The sequence below is a fragment of the Vombatus ursinus genome, unplaced genomic scaffold, assembly GCF_900497805.2.
Source record: "Vombatus ursinus unplaced genomic scaffold, bare-nosed wombat genome assembly UNPS02014773.1, whole genome shotgun sequence".
NCBI classification, from domain to species: Eukaryota; Metazoa; Chordata; class Mammalia; order Diprotodontia; family Vombatidae; genus Vombatus; species Vombatus ursinus.
In genome coordinates, this window is record NW_020954551.1 from 19681809 (window position 1) to 19707644 (window position 25836).

Consider the following 25836-nt stretch of genomic DNA (forward strand, 5'->3'; position numbering starts at 1 on the left):
AGTCTCTATAAAATTGGTTATTAACCCAAGTAATGTGACTGATCTTTTAGACTGCTAACTGTCTAAGGTGCAAATGACAAACCAGTTTTTAGTTGGTGACAAGGACCAGTCTCCTTAAGGTATGTTCTCAAATAAGCTTCCCTGTGTGGAGCGCTGCTACACAGAAGCTTAATTCATTAGCCTTCATAAAATGTCTCCAGTACAAAGCAATTTCTAGTAGCCTCAAGATCCCTCTCAAACATTTGTGCAATTTTAAACAGAAAATTTAATTTAAACAGAAAAATACTACTGTCAGAGCAAAAATGAAATTTTCATATAGATAAATGACCAGAAAAATAAAGAATTTTGGCAGAATACTTAAAAGTGCTTTAACAATGTAGGCATTTTTAGAAATAGTATGTGCTGAAATATATGTTCGAGAAGGAACCAAGGTATATCTTAAATTGCATTATTAAACTGTAGAATTTTTATGGGCTTAGGGTGAGGGTAATACCATTCCAAACTATAATGAAATGTAAATATTAATACAAAAAAGGAATTAGGATTAACTAGCACATAAATCACAAACAACAATGTTGTTTAAAAGTATCACCCAGAACCCAATACACAGAATGAGAATTAAAATGATAAAGATACTTAGAAAACCTTCTCCCTTTCTGCCCTTCATCCTCTACTTTCAAATGTCTAAGAGAAAATAAATGATCTTTCCAAGGAGGACTGTGCCAGGCCTGTTGGAGGAAGCGGCACGAGGACACGTAAGGAAGCTGCGGAGGAAGGGAAAGAACAATGGCTACAACAGGCGACATGCCTCGTCTCAAGCCAACTGTCCCAACCTTAGAAACTCAAGTCACCCTTCAAACAGCCCACGCGGCCGGACCTGAGAGCACGCCCACAAACGGCTATGGATCCAGTTCACCAAGCCCCAAATCATCTGGTAAACATCTTCACAGCACTTCTTAACTAATCGAGGTTTGGGGACACAGCTGCTTTTTGGAACGCTAGCATTCCATGGTCACTGTATGCAAATGTACACATGTTAATCAGCCATGTAGCTGAATGTGAGCTCACCTGCTCCTGAGCCAATGGGCCCTGCAACTAGCAAACGCCATGATAAAATACACAATCCCTTCAACAAAGAGAACTGCCATGTTCCCTCTGCTTGTTTTCTATGAAACAAAACAACAACAACAACAACAACAAAAAACAAAAAACAAGCAAAACTGATAGGCTCATTCAGCTATACTGGCTGGCATTTACTTAATACTAAAATTACTCAGCAACTTTCCAAAAACAACCATCCGATGAGGCAGACTGTGCAAAGTGGTCAACCATTTTACAGGCAGGCAAACTCATTTAGCAAAGGAAGGGTTTAAAGAAGAAGTCAAACTGGGTCCTCAGGAGGGCAGTCTGTTTCTACAACACCACACTACCTTTCAAGCTGAATGACTAAGGTTGTGTGTGCGTGCATGCGTGTGTGTGTGTGTGTGTGTGTAATTCTGAGTGTGTGGCCTCCATCTACCAAAGCAGCATCTGACATGCACCTTGGAGGCTTCTAGAACTCCCAAAGATGCTGAGTGTTTAAACAACTTGCCCAGCATCACAGAGCTGATGGATGTGAGAGGTACAAAAAGCCAGCTTGAAGCCCATGGGAGATAAGAAAGGGGCTACTAGGAAACAAGGCCACAGTCTCCCAAGAAAGGTCAGAGAAAGCAAAGGTGAAGCCTTCTGTGCCACTCCCCAGCATCAATGAAAACTTCTGAGTGGCCAGAGCCCGAGTAAGAGGGCCTCAAGCCCTGGGGCACAAGATCAACCAGGGTAGCGCTGCAGTACTCGCAACAAGAAAGCCCAGATGCTCTAAGAATCTGAGGCCTCTAGGGCTCTGTCCAACAGACTCAATCGAGAGCTGTGGGGATCCTGTGCTCTAACATTCTAAGATCTAAAGAAGCGGAGGTCAGTGGAGAAACTCCGGGGGTCCAAGGCAAGGTCAAGGAAGGCCACCCACAGCAGGGAGAACAGCCCCAATTCTAGAACTAAAGCTAGAGAGATGAATAAACCAAAGAAGACACCAGTCAGTATGGAAATTGTCATACATGTCAACATCCCCCAAAAGCATGGGAAAGTAGCACTAGAACAGTTTCACTGCAAGCAGAGGCTCAAAGGAAAAAAATGAATTTTTTCACAAGGACTACATGAACAGAAGGGGGGGCGAGTGATTTTAAAAGCAAAAGAAAGAAAAGCTCTGAAAGAATTAGAAAGAGCAGAAATAGTTTCAAAAAGCAGTAAAACCTCACTCATTAACAGACGCCATAAAAGATCAAACAGAAATCAATGACTCCATGAGATAAGAATATTAAAATAATATTAAAAGGCTGAAAAAAGAGAAAAAAACTAAGATATCTGACGCCAGAAACTACTGACCTGGAAGACAAGTCAAAGAGAAATAATTTAAGAATCACTGGACTCTCTGAAAATAATGATTAAAAAGCCTCAACTATTTCAAGTATTCATAAATGAAAATTACCTAAAACTATTACAATTAGAGGACAAAGTAAAAAAAGAAAACATCTAGATCAACCCCTGAAAAGAACTCCAAAAAGAAAAATCCTATGAATGTCATAACCAAAATTCATAATGCCCACATCAAAGAAAAATGTTATAAGCATCCTGAAAGAAGCAGTTCAGGTACCAAGAGGCCACAGTAAGAAGCACCCAAGACCTGCCAGCTTCCAACAGAAAGGAGAGGAGATTTTGGAATACAACATTCCAACAAAAGCTCTAGGCTCACAACCCAGAATAATGTACTCTCCCAAGTTGAGCACGTCATCCAACAGGGGAAAAACAGACCTGTAATGGAATAGAGGACTTCCACACGCTTCTGTTGAAAACACTGAAGCTGCATAGGAGCTGTGAAACATAAACATGAGAGTGCAGAGAAACACAGAAAAGTGATTTGAGCAAGTAGAAGGAGCCGTACAACGATGGAACACTAACATTCTGACAGAGGTAGAAGAAACGTTCAGAATGTTCATTATTCCAAGGATAATGAGGAGATCCCGAGGATGGACTGATTCTGCTATATGAGGGCTTGAAGAAGAAAAGGGGAATGGAAGGTAAAAGGGATACGTCAGCCTAGAACAGAGAAGGAAGTAAGGGAAGCCTGCTGCTTTTTCTAACTGGAATGCATGAGAAGAGTGTACAAATACTGATGAAGGGGTGGGAGGACTGGACATCAGAAGAATCTCATTCTTATCTAAAACAGACAAAGAAGAGTTGAACACAAACACACACTCAGAGTTTGGACATCAAAGTCCTCAGGGAAACAAGCAGGGATAAGGAGGGGGAGAAAGAAGCAGGATGATAAAGGAAACAAACCTTTTAATACCCAAAAGGAAGTCAAAACAAACAAACAAATTAAAAAAAAAACCCACCAAAATAAATGAACTAGAAATTAAGGGTGCCATGCCTAGATTTTCTCTTAGACAAATGGAAAACGTCTGAACAAACTATGATATATGAAATATTACTGTGCCATAAGAAATGACAAAAGAGATGGTTTCAGTGAATGGTAAGTAGTAAGAACTTATGCAGAGTGAAGTGAGCCAAATTTAAAAAAAAAATCAATTCTGATCTCAAAAATGAAATGCATACAATAACAGCAAAAATTACAAATGACAATCCTATCACTTCATTCAAGGCCTCACTTGAGATTTGGAAAAATAAAAGACCAGTAATATTCTGTGTCAGCTTTAGGGTTAAAGTTTATACAAAATTTTGGTAGTCTGACCGAATTAAAACCACTTTCTATAAACTTCAAATTATGCATGTGCGTGTATACATAAATTGTACATGTACACATGAATGTGTATATGTGTGTATAGTGTGTATGTGTGTGTTTGTGTCTATATGTTTTAAATTCTAGGATTCTGATGACTATTTACTCCCTTTGGAGGATAGCAGTTTTATTCTAGAAAGAGAATAATGAGAATAATTACTTCCATCTGTATACAATAATGATTGTTTGAATTTCAACAATGAAATGAGCTTTAAACATTTAATTAAAAGGACATTTTATCATGTCAGTTCATGCAGTCAATCACAACTACTAATTATTATAAAAATGAAAAGAAGTCTAGGCAAAACAAATCCTAAAGATACATGAAAAATATTTATGGCTCTTTTTGAATTAGCAAGGAATGGGAATCTGAGGGGATACTCATCAATTAGGGAAGGGCCAAACAAGTTATGGTATGTGAATGTGACGGCATACTACTGTGCTTTAAGAAATGATTGAGACAGTTTCACAGAAGCCTGGGAAGACTTACATGCAGAGTGAAGTGAACAAAACCAGGAGAACAATTTATAGAAAGAAAGCATGGCAAATATGCTGAAGATAAACAACTTTGAAAGAATTAGGAACATTATTCCAACTCTGTTGTCATTGAAAGTTAGTAATTTCCAAAAAATACTACATGAAGAAAAACCCTTAAACAAATGGCATTAATTTCAATAAAAGGATCTAAAAACATAAGCATTATCACCAAACCAGGCACACACTGATCAGTGTAATGACCATGATTTTAGAAGACTAATGATGAGACATGCTACCTCCCTCCTGACAGAGCAAAGGACTCAGAGCACAGAATAAGACACATTTTCTTGGACATGACCAAAGAGGAACTTTGTTTTACTTGTTTTACTTGTTACATGTTTGTAACAAGGGTTCTTTCTTCATTTGGGGCCTGGAGAGAGGGAGCAGGGGAAGAGAAAATGATTGTTGCTGACTGAAAAAATAAAATATAATTTTTAAAAAATACATGTATACACACTTACACACATATGTATGTGTGTACGTGTGCTTATTTTTTATATATGCCCTTACTGAGCTCAGATCATCTGGCCCAGATCATGTTTAAAAGGTATATATTTTATATAGAAGATGACAAATGTAACTGCTAAGCCACTTTCAATCATCTCTGAAAGACTAGAGAATGGGAGCAGTACTGTTAGGACTGTAGAACTTTTGTTTATAAATCAATAATGGAATCCTGATTCAAAAGATCATGACAGGCTAGAACATAAGGATAAAGATAATGCCTTATACTTGTATTAAAAAAACCAAATTTCATTTACCCCAGTCCTTCACTGACTCAGTTGATTTTGCTTGTTTGGAACTCTACAAAGAATTTAAGGATGTGCGAGTGTGCGAGTGTGCATGTATACATATACGCACAGAAGTTTGCAGAATATAGTGAGTTACTGTCACTATTGTTAAATAATGCTGTTTATTTACCAATCTCCAAAGCTAGAGGCACAACAGTTCAACTCAGATGCCTCACCATCACATGGCAATGACCCTAGATTCTCAAAGGCTGTGACTGAAGGTCAAACTTGAGAAGGTCATATCAAGCTGGAAAGCCTTCAAGGACAAGTGTGGTGATGATTTCCCGAGATCAACCTAACTATCACCAGGTTGGTTACAGGGCAATGAATTTTTCCTCAAACCTCTTCCTGAAGACTGTTTACAAAGTCACTGAGGAATTGTGACATGCAGGGATAGAGGGAATGCCCATGTGATGGAACCACAAATACTTGAAGTATCACTTCAGTATAATGCCACTAAAGAGGCTACAAGTTTTACCAAGGTGAATAAATAGGTAAGCATATTATACAAACAACTCATGCCACTTAACTAGAAAATAAAAGAATAAGTAGAATACTATACAAGGACAGAAATAATACACTATGTATCATCACTATTTATAAGAGCAACTTACCTGCCTTCTCAAAGATTGTAGGTTTAAAATTCTCCCACTTTACTGGAAGATAGGAGAATCTCTCCCATTTTAGCATGCAGAAAAAATATCTTACCTAATTGTAATATCTTTACTGTATCAATGTGGGCTTTTGTCACCAGCTTGAAATGTCGATAAAGTGGATAACATAAAACTCTTCTTCCAAAAGAAACCAGGATTTCATGAACATTATTCCAAGTCTGTTAATTGTCATTAAAAGTTATTAATTTCTAGGAAACATTACATGAAGAAAAAGCCTAAAACAAATGTCATGATTTTCAATAAAAGAACCTAAAAACATAAGCATTACCAACAAATCAAGCACACAGAAAATACCAGCAGTTTTGAACTGAAAATATTTTAACTCTTTACAATAAAATACATACTTGTTATCTTTATTATTTTATTAGATCAACATATTATATCTGCTTTTTCCATTGCATGTAAGGTCAGAAGTACACTTTAAAAATATAAATAAATTTGAAACATATGCCATTACAGAACACATATGTATACGAGATCTATTAAAAATGATTTATATTTAATATTTCCCCCTTTCTGCTAAGTTCTACATATTGCAGATGGGGACACAGTTCTCTCCCTTATGAATTAAACTCACTGTTAGCCTTGATAAGCAAAGAAAACTCATAATTTATTTTAATGTTTGGGGAAATAAGAATCATAGGGTAGTCATTCAATATATGAACCAGAGGCAGCTAAGTAGTGCAGTAGATAGAGCCTGGCCTTGGAATCAGGAGAATCTGAGTTCAAAATCAGCCTCAGATACCTACTAGCTTGTGTTACTCTGGGCAAATCACTTAACCCAACTACCATTTCAAAAGAGAGAGAGAGAGAGAGAGAGAGAGAGAGAGAGAGAGTGTGTGTGTGTGTGTGTGTGTGTGTGTGTGTCTATGAATGAACTGGATTCCGAAAGTCTGCAATACAATGTTTTATCTTTGAAATTGGACAAGAAAATAAAAGTTTAGATTAATTTAAGTATATTTCTTAGATTCACCCTGATTCCTGCACTCTCATAGCTATCATCCCAAATCCAGGATGTCACCTTGGCTTTAGTCTACAACAAATAACTGTATCTTGCATACAAAGCAAGAGCAGTTCTCTCGACCCTTTTCTGAACACAATTATTTACTGAATCTGATTAAAGCTTCTTACAGCAGACCTTAAAAAGCCCCACGATTCCTACAAACCCACCTGTTCATATCTCCCAAAATAATGGACAAGTGAATTACAGCATAGCTTGTACATTTTACTCCAAATATACAAACACAGCTTCCTATCTTGTGCATGCTTGCCCTCTCTCACCTCTGGACATCAGGACTTTTGCTCCTCAAATGCTCTCTAATAATGTTCTCAATCTTCCTCAAAACTCATTATATCAAAAAATCTGACCTGGTTTCAGTCACTTCTATTACTTTAAATAATTCTACTTCCTCAATATCCCTAATTTATAAGATGCAGTAACTGAACTAGGTGCTTCTCATAAAGGATTCCTGCTTAAATGTTATTGAATTATTGGTACCAAAATGTGGCATAACTATATTAAGAGAACTTGCAAAATGCAATTTCCATTTTAAAAAAAAGATAATCAGTCAAATTCTCTAGAAAGAACTAAATAATCTCTTCATGTAGAAATATAAGCTTTTAAGCATCAGAAAATCTTACCTCAAACCAGGACAATGTTCCACTTAGTTTTCTGATATTCCATGGAGATTCAACCTTTATTTGGTTAGGAGAGAAAATTGTGTTTGTCTCACATTAAATAGTTTAAAAATAAGGCAAATACATATCTAAATGGATAACAGCAGTCTGTAACTGAGTCAAAGTGATATACTTTTCAGAAAACTCAAGAATTAACAAGTACTCATGACTACAGAATAAAAATATGGCTATGGTCACCCATGCAGCAACACACGACTCTCTCCTTGATTGATAAATTCCATGAATTATAAATTGTGGGGAAAAAAAAAACTTTATTATCACTTTTAATTTCAGTTTTTACTATAACAAAGAAATCTCTCCATCAACTCTTCAAAGACACCAACAATTTCCTTACATTTTTTGTTCATTACTAATCACTAATATTATCATACTGGAATAAGTTCCCAGTAACCAATTCATAACAAACTTTCACGATAAGAAGACCTTCACATTCCAATCTAATTCTTTCCAAAGACAAGACACTGATTTTCTCACAGGAATGAGTTCATTTTGTTGGCAACCAGACTGACCTAAGATTTATTCAGGAACGAGGTCAAGGGCAGCAATTAGCTCTCACTGCACCCTTTGTATTAAGACAATCTTGCCAAAAGGGATCATTTCCAATGGTTCACTATTATACCAACTTCAAAATTACTGCCCAATCAGGAAGGTACCACCACCCAACCCTCTGCACAGTTAATTCTTTGAGGTTAGTAAATCACACTTTACAGATATTGTACTAAGTAAGTATTTGGTTTTTAATTCAATGCATTATGCCATGTTTCCTTTTTTTAAAAGACACACAGAGGGTTATTTTTTGTTATTTAATGCCAGTTGGCAAAACAGTATGACAAGGGTTATTTTAAACCCTTATCAACTTGCCTTATCAACTAACTGTTCTTTATGCACTAACTGCTTGAGTAAATTCAGTAATGGGTACACTGCTAGGAACCAAATTTTTACTTGATTTATGGAAAGGATGAAGGAAACAAATTTTTCTATTAAACAAAATTTTTCTATTGCGAAGTGTACCAAAACATATTAGATGAGCTAAAACTTTAGAAGTAGCAACTAAAATAAAGTGCTTACTCAGACTTTGTCCTTTCGAAGTTACTGGTGCCTGTAAAAGCAACACCTCTCATTAAAGAAACCATCACAGTTTTTGTCAACTATTATCATTATCGTTGTTTTTTGTTAACGTATTGTTTCTAACTCTAAAGAGCTCTCTACAGCTGAGATCTGAGAGTACAACAGACTCTACAAATCTCGAATTATATTATTATGCCTTCAAACATGCAAACTTCAAATCCAAAACGGTAGCCAAATAAAATATTGTAAAATCCTACCCTGTCATTTTTTCAAACAAAATCACAGCATGAATTTTTAAAAGGTAAAATATTTTTCTTATTCATAAATTTATGAAACCAACTGCAGTGTCTTCAATAAATGAAGTACTTTGAGCCATGCCATTCTATTAAAGCACTTTGACATATAAACCTTGTTCACTACAGGGAAAAAACAGAAATCTGAAAAACGGATCGCTACTGTAAAATAGAAATCCTTTAAAAATGACAAAAATTGTGATGTCATATTCAAACTCTATCAAAGTATTCAAGAAAAATAGTAACTACATGCTTTTCAAAAATGATAGCCTTAGTAGTTAGATAACCAAAAGTTTTAATTTGGAAGCTTGCTTTTATTTCCCCTAGAATTTTTTAATCCACTATAAATAGAACCATTCAGGTTTTTGACCTGGGTTCAAATACTGCCTCTGACACTTAATCAGTGCTCCTGGAAAAATCATTTCTTGAGGCTCAGTTTTCCGCTCTATAAGATGAGGATAATAATAACACATACCCAGAATTCTTGTAAGGATCAAATGAGGTAATATATAAAGGGCACTTTGAAAACCTAAAAGTTATATATAAGTTTAGCTATTGTTACTATTGCTATTGTTACTGACTTACTGTTGGGTGTGTGAGCACCACCTGAAACAACCTGATAAATTTCAAAATCTTAATTTTCAAAAAATTAGGCAATTATTAATCTTACCCAAGGATTCACCACAGAATTCTTACACATAACAAGTTAATACTAGAACATGATTTGATGTGTAAAAAATGTAATTGGGACATTATGGGGGAGGGGAGCTAAGGCCTAAATTGGGGTACATGGAATCACAGAACCTCAAGGCTAGAAGAGACTTCTACCTAAAAACACTCCCCTGTACAAGATACCTGAGTGATTATCCACCCTATACTTCAAGTCTATAAGAGAGAAGTAACTTTTAAAAAATAGAAATTAAGGGGCAGCTAGGTGGCGCAGTGGATAAAGCACTAGCCCTGGAGTTAGGAGGACCTGAGTTCAAATCCAGCCTCAGACACTTGACACTTACTAGCTGTGTGACCCTGGGCAAGTCACTTAACCCTGATTGCTTCACACACCACCCCCTGCCCCCAAAAAATAGAAACTATATTCTCCTTAAACATGCATTAGATCATTCTTCTGCACAATATGCCTGATGGCATATGCAGCCACAGTGCCCCAGCCATAATTATTAGAAGTTTCTCCTTGGCTTAAGCTCAGATTGGCCTCTTTGCTCCTTCTACACGATGCTCCAAGTTCAGCCCTCTGGAGGCCAAGGAACAACACTAATCCCTCCACCACACAACCAACTAAGTGAAGCTAGGTCCCTGGTGCCGAACGCTTTCCGTCTCCGTCCCCCCCCCCCCCCCCCCCCCCCCCGCCACCGCATGGAGGTGCACGCCCTTTGTTTTGACGTACTTGTGTATGTGGTGTACCTGTCCTCAACCCTACCCTTCCAGAGAGAAGGTAAGTTCTGTGGAGGCAGAGAATGTCTCACTTTTGTCTCCATCTTCCTAGCAAATGACCCCTAGCAACTGAGTGTCTGAAAAACAGAAAGCCCTGAGAAAAATCGCTGTTGGCTGAGTTGACCAGAATGCCTCTTGGGCTGTCATTTTCCAATGGAGAGGAGGAGTTAAGCCAGAATATATCTGATACTGTTCCACTAACCCCTTTCAATTCCTACACCTAATCAAGTACTGATAGCTGAAAAAGACCCCGGGTACAAATCTTATGCTGCTGCCTTTTTTTTTTTTTTTTTTTTAGTGAGGCAATCGGGATTAAGTGACTTGCCCAAGGTCACACAGCTAGTACGTGTCAAGTGTTTGGTCTGAGGCCAGATTTGAACTCAGGTCCTCCTGACTTCAGGGCCGGTGCTCTATGTACTGCACCACCTAGCTGCCCCTATGCTGCTGCTTTTTAAAGAACCATATTCAAATAGTGGCTTCCGGTTCTGCTAACAGGCAGGTGGTACTTTAGTCTAGTTGGATGCATGCAGTGTTCTACAGAAAGAAACACATACTTACATTGCTCTCTCCTTCAGTAACTCGGATTTCATAGCAGTAAGCCAAAAGAATATCAATCAAACCATAGTACACATGATACTGAGCTCTTTTATCCAGCAGGTAAGACTTATTTGTAAATTTTAGTAGTTGATAGTTCTCTTCTTTAGAAAAAGAAACTAGAAAGGGAAAAAGAGATTTTCAAAGATAAAGTGTTACAGAAAAACAGTGTTCTCACCACCCAGTAACACATCTTGATTCGTCAAAATTAAAGTAGAATGTCAAGTATTACAACCTGGTGAAGGAAAAAATCTGAAGCACACATTTACCCTTCAGGAATTTCAACAATCTTCAATCTTGACTTTATACTTATGTCAATATATAAAGTTATTCTATTAAAGAGTCTAAGAAAAAAGAAACCACAAGAGCAAGAGTTCTTAACCTTTTCTCTACCATGGATCTCTTGGGCAGTCTGGTGAAGTCTATAAACCTTTATTTTTTTTTCAGAATGACATGTTTAACATAAAATGCATAAGATTATAAAGGAAATCAGGGCAGCTAGGTGGCGCAGTGGATAGAGCTCCAGCCTTGGACTCAGGAGGACCTGAGTTCAAATCCAGCCTCAAACACTTGACGCTTACTGTGTGACCTTGGGCAAGTCACTTACCCCTGACTGCCTCGCCCCCCCTCCCCCCCCCAAAAAAGATTATAAAGTAAACCAATCATAAAGAAGTAATTTTTCCCATCCAAATTTATGGACTTCCTGAAAACCATCCATTGACTCCCAGGGGTCTGTGGACCCCAGGTTAACACTAAAGCCTAAATGGAACTAAGTAGCTAGTTGTTTTTTCTCACTGCAGTAATATTTTTAAAAGATCACCTCCAAACCTCTACCCATTTCTAAAATAAAGCCATTGGTTCAAGTGCTTCTAAGACCAGTTTTTAAATTTAATGAAGAAAAAAATTCTGCTGACAATTTGTTGTTGTTCCTACGCCAGCTATTTAAAGCTGGATCCGTTACAAGCAAGGTACATCGATTTCTAGTCAAAACAAGCATTAATTACACACCTAATCACCAGCAGAATCATGTGACATCATGAAAATAATCTCATGATTAAGATAAAATGAAAGGACTAATTAGTTATTAATTTCCGTATCATCATACAAAGCATTAAGATTGTTTCATATATTATTTATTCTTCATTGAGTTATTTCTAAAATTTGATGGGGAAACATACAAAGTTCCATTCTTATATCCTTACAGCATCTTTATATAGATTACTGCCTAAATTATGCAGAGAGAAAAATGAGTCACAAAGGGATTAAATAAATTCTCTATGATCATATTACAAACTGGTTAATTGAAAGAACAAGACCAGAAGCCGGTCTCTGGATTCCTTGTGCAGTACCCTACCCAGTAAACTATAAAACTTCTGTAAGAACGAGGCAAAGTTTTATGAGCCGAGTGCAAACCATAACAACAATAATACCATGTCACGTCCTTCTTCTTTTGATTCTTCATCTAGAAAATGGGAATATCTATTCCATGCTATCCGCTATGGCAATGTTATAGATAAATTAGATACAAAATGCTTGTAAAATAGTTTAAACTTTCTGAAAGAAAGTGATAGTGAGTATAAGAAGGAAAATTTCTACTCAAAGGGACACAAGAACATGCTTGGCTTTTCCCAACACAGATGATCTTAAATAAAATCCTAGAAGTTGCTCAAATGTACCAATATCCTAACAGGAACAAACGATGTCTGCCTGGATTCTTGCCAGCAACCTTGCAAACAGGAAAGAAAAAATGAGAGGAACAAAGATGACTTGTTATAAAATGCTCAATGGGCACATCACTTCTAATCTTCAACGAGAATATTCTTTATAAGCAAGCTTTGATTTTTGTGGCATCATTTTTAAAAATTTATCTCAATTTTATTGGTGCCTTTTGTTTTTACATCTAATTAGTTTTTAAATATATCCCTCCACTGCCCAGAGAACTATCTCTTGTAAACAAAAACTTTAAAAAAAAAAAGCATTTCAATAAAGCTAACCAGGATATTAACTACTTAGTTAATAAATACCCTGACTGAGAGTAAAACAGTGTTCTACATCCATAGTCTCCTATCTCGGTAACGAAGGGAGGGAGAACTGAGAGGACAGGCATTATTTCAGTGTGGTATTAATGTTAAGAGGTGAACTGGGAGGAAAGTAAAAGGGTAATCTCAACGAACCAAAAAGGATTTATCGAGTGTTTATTATGTGCCAGGAATTATATTCAGGCCTGAGACAAAGAAAGATAAAAATAGTCTCTCTGCCCTCAAGAAACTCCATTCTAATGGAGTAGACAACAATAAATAACCAGGTATATACAAGCCACAGAGAGAGTAGATGGGAAATAATCTCAGGGAAAGAGTAGCTGTGGAGACTGGGAAAGACATCCCGAAAGTAGGATTCACACTGTGACTTCAAAGAAGCCAGGCAAACGGCCCACACAAAAGCCCAGAGAGGAGATGGAGGAGTATGTGCAGACTGGAATCGTGTGAAAGGGACAATAAATAGAGGTTATATGTTTGACTCTAGGGAGAGTGGAGACACTGGCGCTCACTGAAGGGATGCGAGGTTACTCAGGCGGACACACACTTCAGAAGGGTCCCTTCGGCAGCTGAGTGGAGGAAGAACACAGTAAGAGGCAAAGCAGAAGTGGCTGAGCAGGGGGAAAAGGCCCAGAGATGAAAGATGCTGGGAGGGAGAGAGAGAGTGGGCTGCAGAGGAGGATTCCAAGGTTCAGAGGCTGGGGATTTGGGAGAGCCCCTGGGGAAGGGGCACTGAGTTCTACTTGGAGCACATTAGGTTTGAGATGGCTAAGGGTTACCCATTTGAGAAATCCAAACGGCAGCTGATGATGACATGGAGCTGTAGCTCAGGAGACTAAAGCTGAAGCCAGGGAGTTGATGAGATCACCAAGTGAGAGAGGACGGAGGAGTTAAGAGCCTCAGGGACACTCAGCAATCCTATATAACTCACTATCCCACTTTACAGCTCCCATCCCCCATCCTGTCAGCAGAGAACTCTGCTTCACACTTTACAGAAGAAACTGAAGTCCTTCACAGCAAGCTTCCTCTTCCCCGCCTCCCATCCCTCGGATGCCTTCCTTCTGCCCCTCTCTCCATCTTCAGCCTGGTCTCACACGAAGAGGTCGCCTCACTCCTCATCAAGGCACGCCCTGCACCTGCATAAGTGGTCTCATTCCATCTGTCTCTTTCAACAGACTGCCCCTCTCTATCACTTATTCTCAACTTCCCTGTTCATGGCTCCTTCTACAATTCCTACAAATATGCCCACATGCCCCCAAACTTAAAAAACCCATCCCTGATTCTCCATCCCCACTAACATCCTCTATCTCTTTTTAACCCCTTACAACCCAGCTTCTGACTTCGGCATTCCACCAAAACTGCTCTCTTCAAAGTTACCAAGAATCTCTCACTTGCCAAATCCAGAAGTGTTCTCCCAAGCCTCATTCCTGACCTCTTTTTGGACTTTGGCACTCTGTTGATCACTCTCTCCTCCCGAGGTTTTCAGGACACCACTCTCTCCTGGTTCTCTTCCTACCTATCTTGACCTCTTCTCAATCTCCTTTGCTGGATCCTCACCCAGATCACATCATTTAACCACAGGTGTCCCACAGGGTTCTGTCCCAGGCCCTCTTCTCTCTCTATTTCACTTCACTTGGAGATCTCATCAGCTCCCAAAGATTTAACTACCATCTCTATGCTGATGATTCTCCTATCTTCCTATCCTGCCCTGACTTCACTGCTGATCTCCAATTTTGCATCTCTAATTGCCTTTAAGACATCTCTAGTTGAATGTCTAGTAGCCATTTTAAACTCAACATGTCCAAAATAGAACTCATTATCTTCCTCACAAACCCTCCCTCCTCCTAACTTCCCTATTATTGTAGAGGGCAACACCATCTTCCCCATCCCTCAGGGTAGTAACCTAAGCATTATCCTCTCACTCCCCACAACCGAGCTCTTGCCAAGGCTTTATTCACCCCTACAACATCCCTCAAATATACCCCCACTCCCTCCTCTCCTCTGACGCAGGCTCTCATCCATCTCATTCCTGGACTACTTAAGTAGTCACTTGCCTCAAGTCTGTCATAACATTCACCTTTTTTTACGCTGAAAGTTTATTGGAATATACCCACTCAAAGGGCTCACAATTCTGGTGCTTCTTAGCAATTTAGTGTCAAGAACCTTAACAGATGATTTTTCTTAATCATTTAATCCATCTACCCAAGTATTTATTAAGCACCTACCATGTGCCAGGATCTCTGCTAGGCCTGGGTACTATTCATTGGGAATACAAACAAAAAAGTAAGACTATCTCAGCCCTTGAGACACTTAAATTTTTTTCACCCTTTCATGAGAAAAGGTCAACTGCCTCATCAGTATAAAACCCTTAAATTGCCCAAGTCATTCCCCTATATTTCTTTGCCCAAGGGCAAGAAACTAGATTTCTCCTTCACATAGCTCAGCAAAATCCAGGACAGAAAAATTTATAATGGTCCTTCTCTAATCAAACTGGAATAATTCTCTTTTCTCAAAGAGGAAGGACTCACTTCCTCCCATTAGATTTTTGAAAATAACATTATCCTGTTACCTCTGCAAACTTCAAAGTGTTCCAGCTTGGCCTTTGATACAGACTTTTAACACAACCATTCTTAAAAGATATTATAGTTCCCTGCCCCCCCCACGTCCTTTAAGAACATATTTTTAATATACACACAGATGCATTTCAAAAGATATATAGTGATGCCTCTCACAAACTTTGAGTTCAATATCTATGATGAAAGCACTTCCATAAATACTATTTATATGAAACTATGTCCAAAATACGTACAGGGATATAATCAATCTGCAAGCCATCAAGTTAGGGACATTCTTATTAAAAGTTAAGAACTCTCCAGGTCTTAATCAAACTATTCTACACAAACTAAAACACAAATGTTGTTGTTCATCCATTTTCAAAGAGGACCACACAATGACACAATGACACAAATGTGACTCCTTTAAAAAGGCCTAGGATGGAAGCCAAGTCAAGGTGGCAGACTGAGTGATGGCAATTACTAGAAGCTATTTTGTCCAACATATGCCAATAAAACTGAGAATATAAAATAGATGATATCTACAAAAACATAAACTGTCCATATTAACCCTAAGAAAATTAAACAAGGCATAAATGAACTCCCAAAGAAAGGACCCCAGAACCAGATGGATTTACAAGTGAATTCTACCAAACATTTAAAGAAAAACTAATTCTAATACTACAAAAAGTTTTTGAAAAAATAGGTAAAGAAGAAGTACTACCAAATTCCTTCTATGACACAAATATGGTCTGGATACCTAAACCAGGCAGAGTTAAATCAAAAACTACAGAACAATTTCCCTAATGAACACTGATGCAAAAATTTTAAATAAAATGTTAGCAAAGAGATTACAGCAATATGTCACAAAGACTAGACATTATAACCAGGGTGGGTTTTTTTGTTTGTTTGTTTGTTTGTTTGTTTTTGTGAGGCAATTGGGGTTAAGTGACCTGCCCAGAATCACACAGCTAGGAAGTATTACGTGTCTCAGGCCAGATTTGAACTCAGGTCCTCCTGACTCCAGGGCTGATGTTCTACCTGCCCCCAGCCAGGGTGAATTTATATCAGAAATGAAGGGCTAATTCAGTATTAGGAAACCTGTGAGTACAGCTGACCACATTAATAACCTGAACAAAAATCATAGGATTATTTTAAAAGATACAGAAAAAGCTTTCAACAAAATACAATCACCTATACTTGCTAAAAACACTAGAAAGCATGGGAACAAATGGAGTTTTCCTTAAAATGAAAAGTAATATTTAAAAGGATTAAACTGCAATGGAAACAAGCTAGAAGTCTTTAAGATCAGGAGTGACGCAAGGCTGTTATCACCATTACTATTCAATATTGTACTAGAAATGCTAACCATAGTAATAAGACAAGAAAAGGAAATTAAAGGAATAAGCATAGGCAAAGAGAAAACAAAACTATCACTTTTTGTATATGATATGATGGTTTATTTAGAAAACTTTAGCAAGTTAGCTAAAAAACTCTGATACGATTAACAACTTCAGCAATGTCACTGGATATAAAATAAATCCACACAAATCATCTGCATTTCTCTATACTACCAGCAGGAAGAGATACAAAAAGAAATCCCATTTAAAATAACTACAGACAGCATAAAATATTCAGGAATCTGCCTGCCAAGACACATGCAGGAACTTTATGAATATAATTTCAAAAAAATTTTTATACAAATAAAGGCAGATCTAAATAATCAAATATTATTGCTCACGGGTGGGCTGAGTCAATATAATAAGAATGACAATATTACCTAAATTCATTTACTTATTCAGTGCTGTATCAATCAAACTATCAAAGGACTACTTTATAGAACTAAAAAAATAATAATAAATTTCATCTGAAGGAAAAAAAGATCAAGAATATTCAGAGAATCAATGAAAAAAAAAAATGGGATGGAATGAAGCGGAGCAGTACCTGATCTCAAACTATACTATGAAGCAGTAATTTTCAAAACATTTGGTACCAAATACTAGGTACACAACACATACAAGCAAATGAGCACAATAACTTCAGAGTCTGATAAACCAAAAGATTGCAGACATGGTGGCAAGAACTCATGATTCAACAAACACTGCTGGGAAAGCTGGAAAGCAATCTGGAAAAATTATGTATGGTCTTGTATCTTCCACTCTATACTAAAATAAGCTCAAGATACGTACATGATTTAAATATAAAACGTGACATCACAAGCAAATTAGAGGATTGTGGAAGAAATTATGGTCAGATTCATGGATAAGGAAGAATTCATGACTAAACAAGAGACTGAAGCTCACAAGAGGTAAAATGGACAATTTTGAGTACATAAAATAAAAAAGATCTGCACAAACAAAACCAATGCAGCTAAAATTAGAAGAGAAGCAGGAAATTGGGGGGGGGATATATACAGCGAGTTTTTCCAATAAACTTCTTATTTCTAAGATACGCTGGGAACAAGAGTTAATTTCCCAATTGATAAATGGTCAAAGGATATGAACAGGAGTTTTTCAGAGGAAGAAATCAAAGCTATTAATAGCTATATTAAAAAATGTTCTAAATCAGGTGTCAAACTTGTGGGCCACATGCAGGCCACTGACCCAGACTGAAATGTAATTGGGAAATGTTTAACAAAATAAATAAAAATACAACAAAACAAAGATAATGTAAATTTGTGTTTGTCAATATGCAGTCCATAAGGGTCTATTTCTATCTGAGTTTGACACCACTACTCTAAATCACCAATAATTATACTAGTTTAAAAAAATTCTGAGGTAGCTGATGAAAAAGGGAAAATGACAATTACTGGAGTGGCTGTGGGAAAACAAATACTTTAATTCACTGCTGCTAGAGTATGAACTCATCCAATCATTCTGTAAAACAATTTGGAACTATGCCCCAAAAAGAGTATTAAATTGTGTATAACCTCTGACCCATCAACGCCCTACTAGGTACATAGTGCAAAGAGATCAAAGAAAGAGATAAAGGACACAGATGAACAAAAATATTAACAGCAGCTCTTTTTTACAGCAAAGAATTGGAAACTGAGGGGATACTCATCAATTGGGGAATGGCTAAACAAGTTACAGTATAGGAATACGATGGAATACTACTGCGCTGTAAAAAAACGACGAAGGGGGTTGTTTCAAAAAAACTTGGGAAGACTTATGGGAACTGACATAAAGTGAAATGAGCAGAACCAGGAGAACAATTTATACAACAGCAATAATCAACCCTGAAAGACTTAGGTACTCTGATCAACACAATGACCAACCACTATTTCAAAGGATGAAACAGGCCACCCATCTCCAGATAAAGAAGTGATGAATTCAGAGGGTAAAATGAAGTCCATTTTCTTTTCCTTTTTTTTTTTTTTTTTTAAAAGCTATAGCTAATGCAGGAACTTGTTTAGCATGACTATGCAAAATGGGCTTTGTTTTCTTGCCTTTTCAATGGGTGGAGAAGGGAGAGAGGAAAAGAGAATTTGGAACTGAAAATAAAATTGGGGAAAAAAATGTTTTAATAAAATAAAAACTAAATAGAATGCTAATAATTTAAAAGATAATGAGGTTTAAAGGTTTCCTCTACAAAGAAGTCAATAAATAATTTCTAAATAATATGATGAGAAACTCCATCCATAAAATATAATTTCACATAGATAAAACTTTTTAGGTATATAGATAATGATTAAAGTAAGGCCTATCTACATAGAGAAAATACTTTGAGTCCACAGGAGTTTAATAATAAGAGCTGTGGTGGTCTATTCCCTCAGGTAAGGTCCTAATCTGCAGACAGTCTATGTAGTCTTACAGTTCTAGTACTTCCACAAACACAAATCACCTTCTTTTAAGCTGCTTCTCTCTTTATCATGGTTAACAGAGCAGGATCTTGCTGCAAAAGGACCTCTTTCCCAGATGTTTAATGCCCACATGTCTCTTCTTTGTGGCTACAAGAGCCCTCTCATTCAGGGCACTGACATCACGTTCCCTTCTGGCAAACTTCCTACACTAACAGCACACACTCCAACTTCACAAAACAAGCCCAAAAAAGAAGGGGGAAGGAGGCAACCCAAAATAAAACGGGAGAGGAACTAAACATCTGAACTCCCTAATGGCTGACTCATTAGGATCTGGGGGGCTCTGCACACAATTCAAGTCTAATCAAGCATCAGCACTAGAAATAGCTACAAAGGCAGGGCCTACCATACTTGGATAATTGCCACAATGAGTAACATTTGTCATGCATTTCTACGACTTAGCTAATCTACAAAGCTGCTTTGCTAATCCTTCACATTTCTTGTTAATTATACTTCTAAAAATAACCCATAGCAGAAGAGAGAATGAACCTACTGCTATGCTGTTACCTCTGAATTCAAAAAAGGAAGTGAGAATTACTCTAGTGAGCAGGAAAAACCCTGAGCCCTTCTTTATCATCCAAAGTCCTACTGATCCTTTCATGAGGTCTCCTCTTAAAAGTGATTTATGACTCTGGAGCTTTTCTCAACATTTTCCCCCTATTTGCTTTTATATTTTATATTTGAGGGAGCTAAGTGGTATACTAAATAAAGCAGTGGGCCTGGAGTAAGAAAGACGTGAGTTCAAATCTGACCTTGAACACTTACTAGCCATGTGACCCTGGATAAATCACCTGTCTGCCTCAGTTTCCTCAACTATAAAATGAGGAAAACAATAATAGCGTCTACCTCCTTGTCGTGAGGATCAAAGGAAATAAGACTAGTAAATGTTTAGCATGATACCTGGTACATAGTAGGTACTTAATAAATGCTGTTGCCATCCCCCATTTTCCCTCATCATTCTGTCTCAGTATCATACCTGTCCTCCACCTGTGATGCTTCATGACGGTAAATTGGTGACCCCGAGTTTCAAAGACTCCCAGCAAAACACAAAGTAGAAATGGTGTCAAGTACAATCCTGGCAGCAAACCATCTGCTTCCCAGGAGGACCTGGTGCCTGGCACAAAGCAGGCACTTAATCAATGTTTACTAATGATGGAGAGGGTCACAACCAGTAGAACTAGCCACTTGGTGATAAACTCCCTTGAAGAAATCCTCAAAGCAAAAAAGGAAAGCATGAACTGCCTCCAGCTCCATGGGGTCGACTTCTGCAGTCATGGAGCAGAGCAGTCTATCAAGAAAGAGGACCAGGGTCCCTGCCTTACAGTAAGGGTGTGTGTGTGGGGGTGGGGGGTAGGGGGTGTAACCCACATCTCCCATTAAGCCATAGGGCCTCTCTGCCAAACTGACCTCCTGGCCACCCCTCTTCTGGGACTTTCTCTAGCTCCTGTCCCTCCTCGCCTCTCCTCACCAGTGGTCCAGGCGGCCTGGAATCCTGTCCTCTCTCCACTCAGCCTTGTAGGATCGTCAGTGTCCTTCAAAGCTCAGATTGAAAATCATCTCCTTTGGGAAACTTTTGACCCATCAAGATCCTTCACCAGCCCACTACTGTGTTTATTATTTTCTATCTACTTCTATACGCAGAGAAAGGCGGTATGAGATGGTGGAGATGGTCAGCCTCAGAACAAAGGCACAAATAAATGAATGAACAAAGCATTGTTTAAGCACTTACTATGTGCAAAGCTCTGTACTAAGTACTGGGGATGCAAAGAGCTTACACTCTAATGGTGGAAACAGCCTCAAGTCAGAAAGATCCCCTGGTCCTTAGGGTATAGCAGCCAAGGAGAGACTAACCTCTCTTCTTTCAGGTCATTTCCACAGTTAAAATCCTATCCATTTCCAATGTTGAATTACTGGACACAGCCAAGGAATTTGTAGGGAACACTCTCTTTTCTGGGTCATCAGTGGTCAGGCTACATCTCCACAGGAGGTGCCTTCCCAGGATGGTGGCTGTGGACACTGGGCTACAAGCACTGAACCAAGAAGATCTGAGTTCAAGTCTTGCCTTTGATCCACACTGGTTACATGAGCCTAGAAAAGTCACTGACCCAATCTGTAGTTCGGTTTCCTCATCTTCATTTGGGAATACTTCCTCAAAGAAACCAACTAGAAAGGCAGGCACAAAAAGGGACAGCCACTTGAACGGCCTATTTACTGGTCCCCTCTGTACCCTGGGGCCAGAAATGCCACTTCCAAGCTCTAGTGGTCAACAATCTCTTTCACACTGAGGCAGAAACGAATACCTCCACAGTATGACCAAAAAAGAGGATAACCAAGGATTCTAGCAAGACGCCTCTGGCACAACGTCACAAATTTGTATGTGATTTTAACATTTACAAAATACTTTCCACATTTACCACCCTGTGAGGCAGGTAGTCTGGGTAACATGATTCCTCTCTCCCAAAAGCAATAATGCTGCCTCAGAGCAGTGTCTTCAAGCCACGGCACCGAGGCAGTCGAGGACCGTGCCGGAATCTCCAGCCTCTGATTCAGAGGAGGGCAGGCAGCTCTGGAGTCAGGTAAGCTTCTGGATATTTTACTTCCTCGTGTGTTAAATAGGGATCATAATACTCGTCCTACCAATCTCACGCTTTGCAAGCGCCTTCTACAACGTCACAGAAATGGGAAGCGGTTATTGCGTCATGCCAGAGGCTCCCTGCTGGCACCTCTGCTATCAACCCTTCCCATCCCCTGTTAGTCTTGTTTTGCAGTGTTTGGTGTCGGTCTACCCTGAATTGGCCCAGAAACACCACCCCTCCCCTGACTGGGGACTGACCGTGACCTGAGGGTCACAACCCATCGAGTCCCCATTAGGAAGCTGGGACACTCTCCAGTATGCCAGGCTTGCTCTGGATCAGCTTGGGAGTCAATCTCCTCCTGGTCCGAAACACATCATATCCCCTTTCCAACACGTTGGCCAAGTGGGTTTCCATATGCCTCCTAAGACATAACAATTTGGCAAGCTGGGCACCGAAAGCTTGTCTGTGAACCTCCTCAGCACCTGCTTCATCAACATCCCTCACTATGACTCTGCCTGGACTTCTCCAATGACTGGCATTCACACTCCCACCTCTTCCTAGTCTCCTCAGTCCAGTTATACTGAGTGCCCTGAATGCTGAACCTATCCACCCCTCTCGCCAAACCCCAGCTGTCTATGCCTTCATTCTCACCAACCTTAACCCTACATGCCTCTCCAATATCCCACTCCATACCTGCTCACCCATTCCTTTGTAAGGGAAGAGAGAAAGGAACAAAGGAACAAGCATTTATTAAGCACCTACTATGCGCCAGCCATTGTACTAAGCATGTTACAGATACTATCTCATTCATATTCCTCATATTCCTTCTGGAATGTTTGCTCCATAAGTAACACATTTCCTCTCACCTGACACAAATTCCTGTCTGATTCTTCCCTTCTCCAGCACTCTGGGAGAACAGTTTCCATCTGGATGACACGGCATCTCTGGTTACCCTCTCCAGGACCAGCTGCACTTGCCGTCACTTGTCATGGTATGAGACTCAGAATACTCCATTTTCCCCCCACTGCCCCCTCCAAACTCTCTCTCTCTCTTTCACAACCATTTGACAATCTCTGCTCCTCTCAGGTTCATGCAATCCTAATTCTAGTAACTGTTATCTACTGATCTCCCCTAATTTCTCAATGAGTTCAGCGGCAGATTCACAGTCTTCCTCTAAACTTTGCCCTCATCACAGGGAATATAAATGCTGATGCCGACCCTAATTTACGTTGACCTTAATTTCTCAGCTCCTTAATGTACTCACCTCCCATGACCAACTCATCCACTCCACTTTTACCAGCACATACCTGGTCACATCCTTACCTCGCCATTAAGTCACAAGTGTTCTGCTTCCAAGTTCAACTCTGAATTTCCTTTTTCCCATCACAATATTTTCTTCTTTTTTTCTCTCTCTCCCTGTGCCTTACTCCTCCTAACTTTATTGTTTGTCCTTACCGTGGCCTGCAATACCTCCATCCCTTATTACTTTTCAAGCCATCACACCTACTCTGGATACTTTCCCCTCCCTTCTAAATCTCACCCCAATGAGGGATGAGTTCAGCTCTGCACTCAGGAAGGCCAAGAAGCCTTAGAAACAAAGACTTTTTCAGGCAATATTCTGCAAGAGGTCACCTCTTAGTCATCACACAACTGGCTGAAAGAGGTACTACAGCACTACAGCCAGAGGTTTTCTTGCCGAGCTGACAGATGATTCCATCTTAGAAACACTCAATTCACAAGAACTAAACAAGACATCCTTGGTAGGAAGTACACTCACTATAAACTTCTTAGACTAAAATTAACCACTCAAAGACATAAGAAACGAGGCAAAGCCATCTTCAAAAAATCAGATCATCAACAAACCATCTAACAAATCAATTTAAAAGTCGTTGGGGGAAGAAATGTAGATCATTTCAAAGATAATTACTTTAATAATAGCCACAGTATCACATCTGGCTACAATACTGGAACACCCTCACAAAGAAAGGGGCAAAGCACTTTAGACAACTATAACTCAATTTTGCATATTCAGGTTAAGCTCCCTTTGATGGAACAATCAAAATCTAAAAATCACTCGTGATCCTATAACTTGCGTTGACTTATTCAGAGGGAGTGGAAAGCGAGGGACACAGAAGCCATTCCCTTCTGCTCCAAAGAATAAGTAAGACAGAATCAATGGTATGAAGAAGACTCCCAGAGAGGAAAAGGAGGAGAAAAAGAAGTGACCATAACAATCTCCAAGAGTGTAGGTACATATGCCATTTTCCCACAATTCTGTCCTTCCTTAAGCAGACTATTTTTCACTTTACTTTTCCTGCCTTTATTTTTTGCATCATGGTTAATATAGAAATGTTCTGCATGACTTCACATGTATAATGTTTATCATATTGTTTGCCTTCTCAAAGGGTGGGGGAGGGACTGGAGGAGGGAGAGAATCTGGATCTCAAAATTTTAAAAATGAATATTTTTTTTAAAAAAAACCCTTTTCACTGCTATTATTTACATTGAATTAGATAAAAAATATCAGCAATTTCAGTAAGTACAACAGCTAGAAGACTGAAGATGTGTCTTGTGAAGACACAAAAGATTAAATAAGATCAGGAATGAACTCAGCCCCTTAATGTTATCATACATAAAGTATTATCATTGCAACATCCTATCAGAGAATAATTTAATAATTTAAAGAAAAATAAATGGCCTATTGTGAATTTTGGGTAACCAGAGCTCAAACTTATGAACAGAAATTACAAATAGGAGACTGTGATTTTTCTGCATGCTACTTGTTTAATTTGAATTATTTAAAATATAAGAATTGATACTCCCCAGTTGCTATTCAAAATGTTTCCAGTGTATCTTAACTTGCTAAACAGGTCTAGCCTTTCAATTATATAGCTGGCTTACTATGTCTATCAAACCTACATGAAATTTGTTCAATTGTTGAAAAATGTCATTTTCCAAATCAACTCAAATGCAGATTCCAGATTATAGGGAGATAAATGTATGAATTTTTATCAAGTAGTCACTATAGACAAGCTTTGATAACTATATGGGTCCAACTCTTAGCTTTCTAAGCCATAAGAATTTTTCTAAAATGACAAAAACTACAACCAAACCAGTCTGTCTTTCCTCCTCTGCAGCCTTAGAACGTCATCACATACTTAAATATTTAAGGCAATGAGGCAGAGGACATGAATGCATTGCAAACTTAAGAACAGTATCTCTATTTTGGCATGTAACTCAAACTATTTTCAGGTTACACTTTAAAAATGAACACAATCTTCATATTCCAAGGAATATTACAAAAGGATTAGTTTAAGGGGAAAAAAAGGCAATTTACAAGATGTATTTGGTTTTTAAATAATGGTATAGCAAATCCTGGTGCCTCACAGAACCCCCTTGCCATTAGCTATCTTTGATAATAAGTTGGACAGGTGGTCCACCTGGTGTTTATAACCTGCAGACGCAGCAATAAACTATGCCTGTTACCTCAGAGAATAACCTGACAGATTTTAACGAAACATGCTAATTCACTGAACAGACAGAGGCATAGAGACAGGCTATTTTTCTAATTTTTTTCTAATTATTTTTTCTATTTATTCTATTTATTTTATTTATTTATTTATTTATTTATTCTATTTATTTTTCTATTTATTCTATTTTTCTAATTATTTTTCTCAACTGTCCTTCCAACAGTGAGAATTTCAGAGCCCCAAAGAGATCATCAACTTAACATACTAAGATACTAACTTCTTTGAACATACTAACAAGTGAACCTTAAAAAGCAAAAGGAAAAAATTTCGAGAAAGGTATTTTCTAAGACAAAACAAATGTCTGAGAAGTTTCCGTCACTCGATTCAACATAGCAAACATTTGTTAA

At 38.4% G+C, this 25836-nt stretch overlaps 1 protein-coding gene across 1 annotated transcript in view; it reads right to left on the reverse strand.

Annotated features, from left to right (window-relative positions):
* The window catches only part of SHQ1 (SHQ1, H/ACA ribonucleoprotein assembly factor), a 102736-nt gene that overhangs the window by 52667 nt on the left and 24233 nt on the right, over positions 1-25836 (reverse strand). The window contains exons 7-9 of the mRNA XM_027863863.1: positions 10901-11055; positions 7476-7529; positions 5869-5992 (exon numbers count right to left, since the gene is read on the reverse strand). Coding sequence (XP_027719664.1) covers positions 5869-5992; positions 7476-7529; positions 10901-11055 — 333 coding nt within the window. The remainder of the gene's footprint in view (positions 1-5868; positions 5993-7475; positions 7530-10900; positions 11056-25836) is intronic.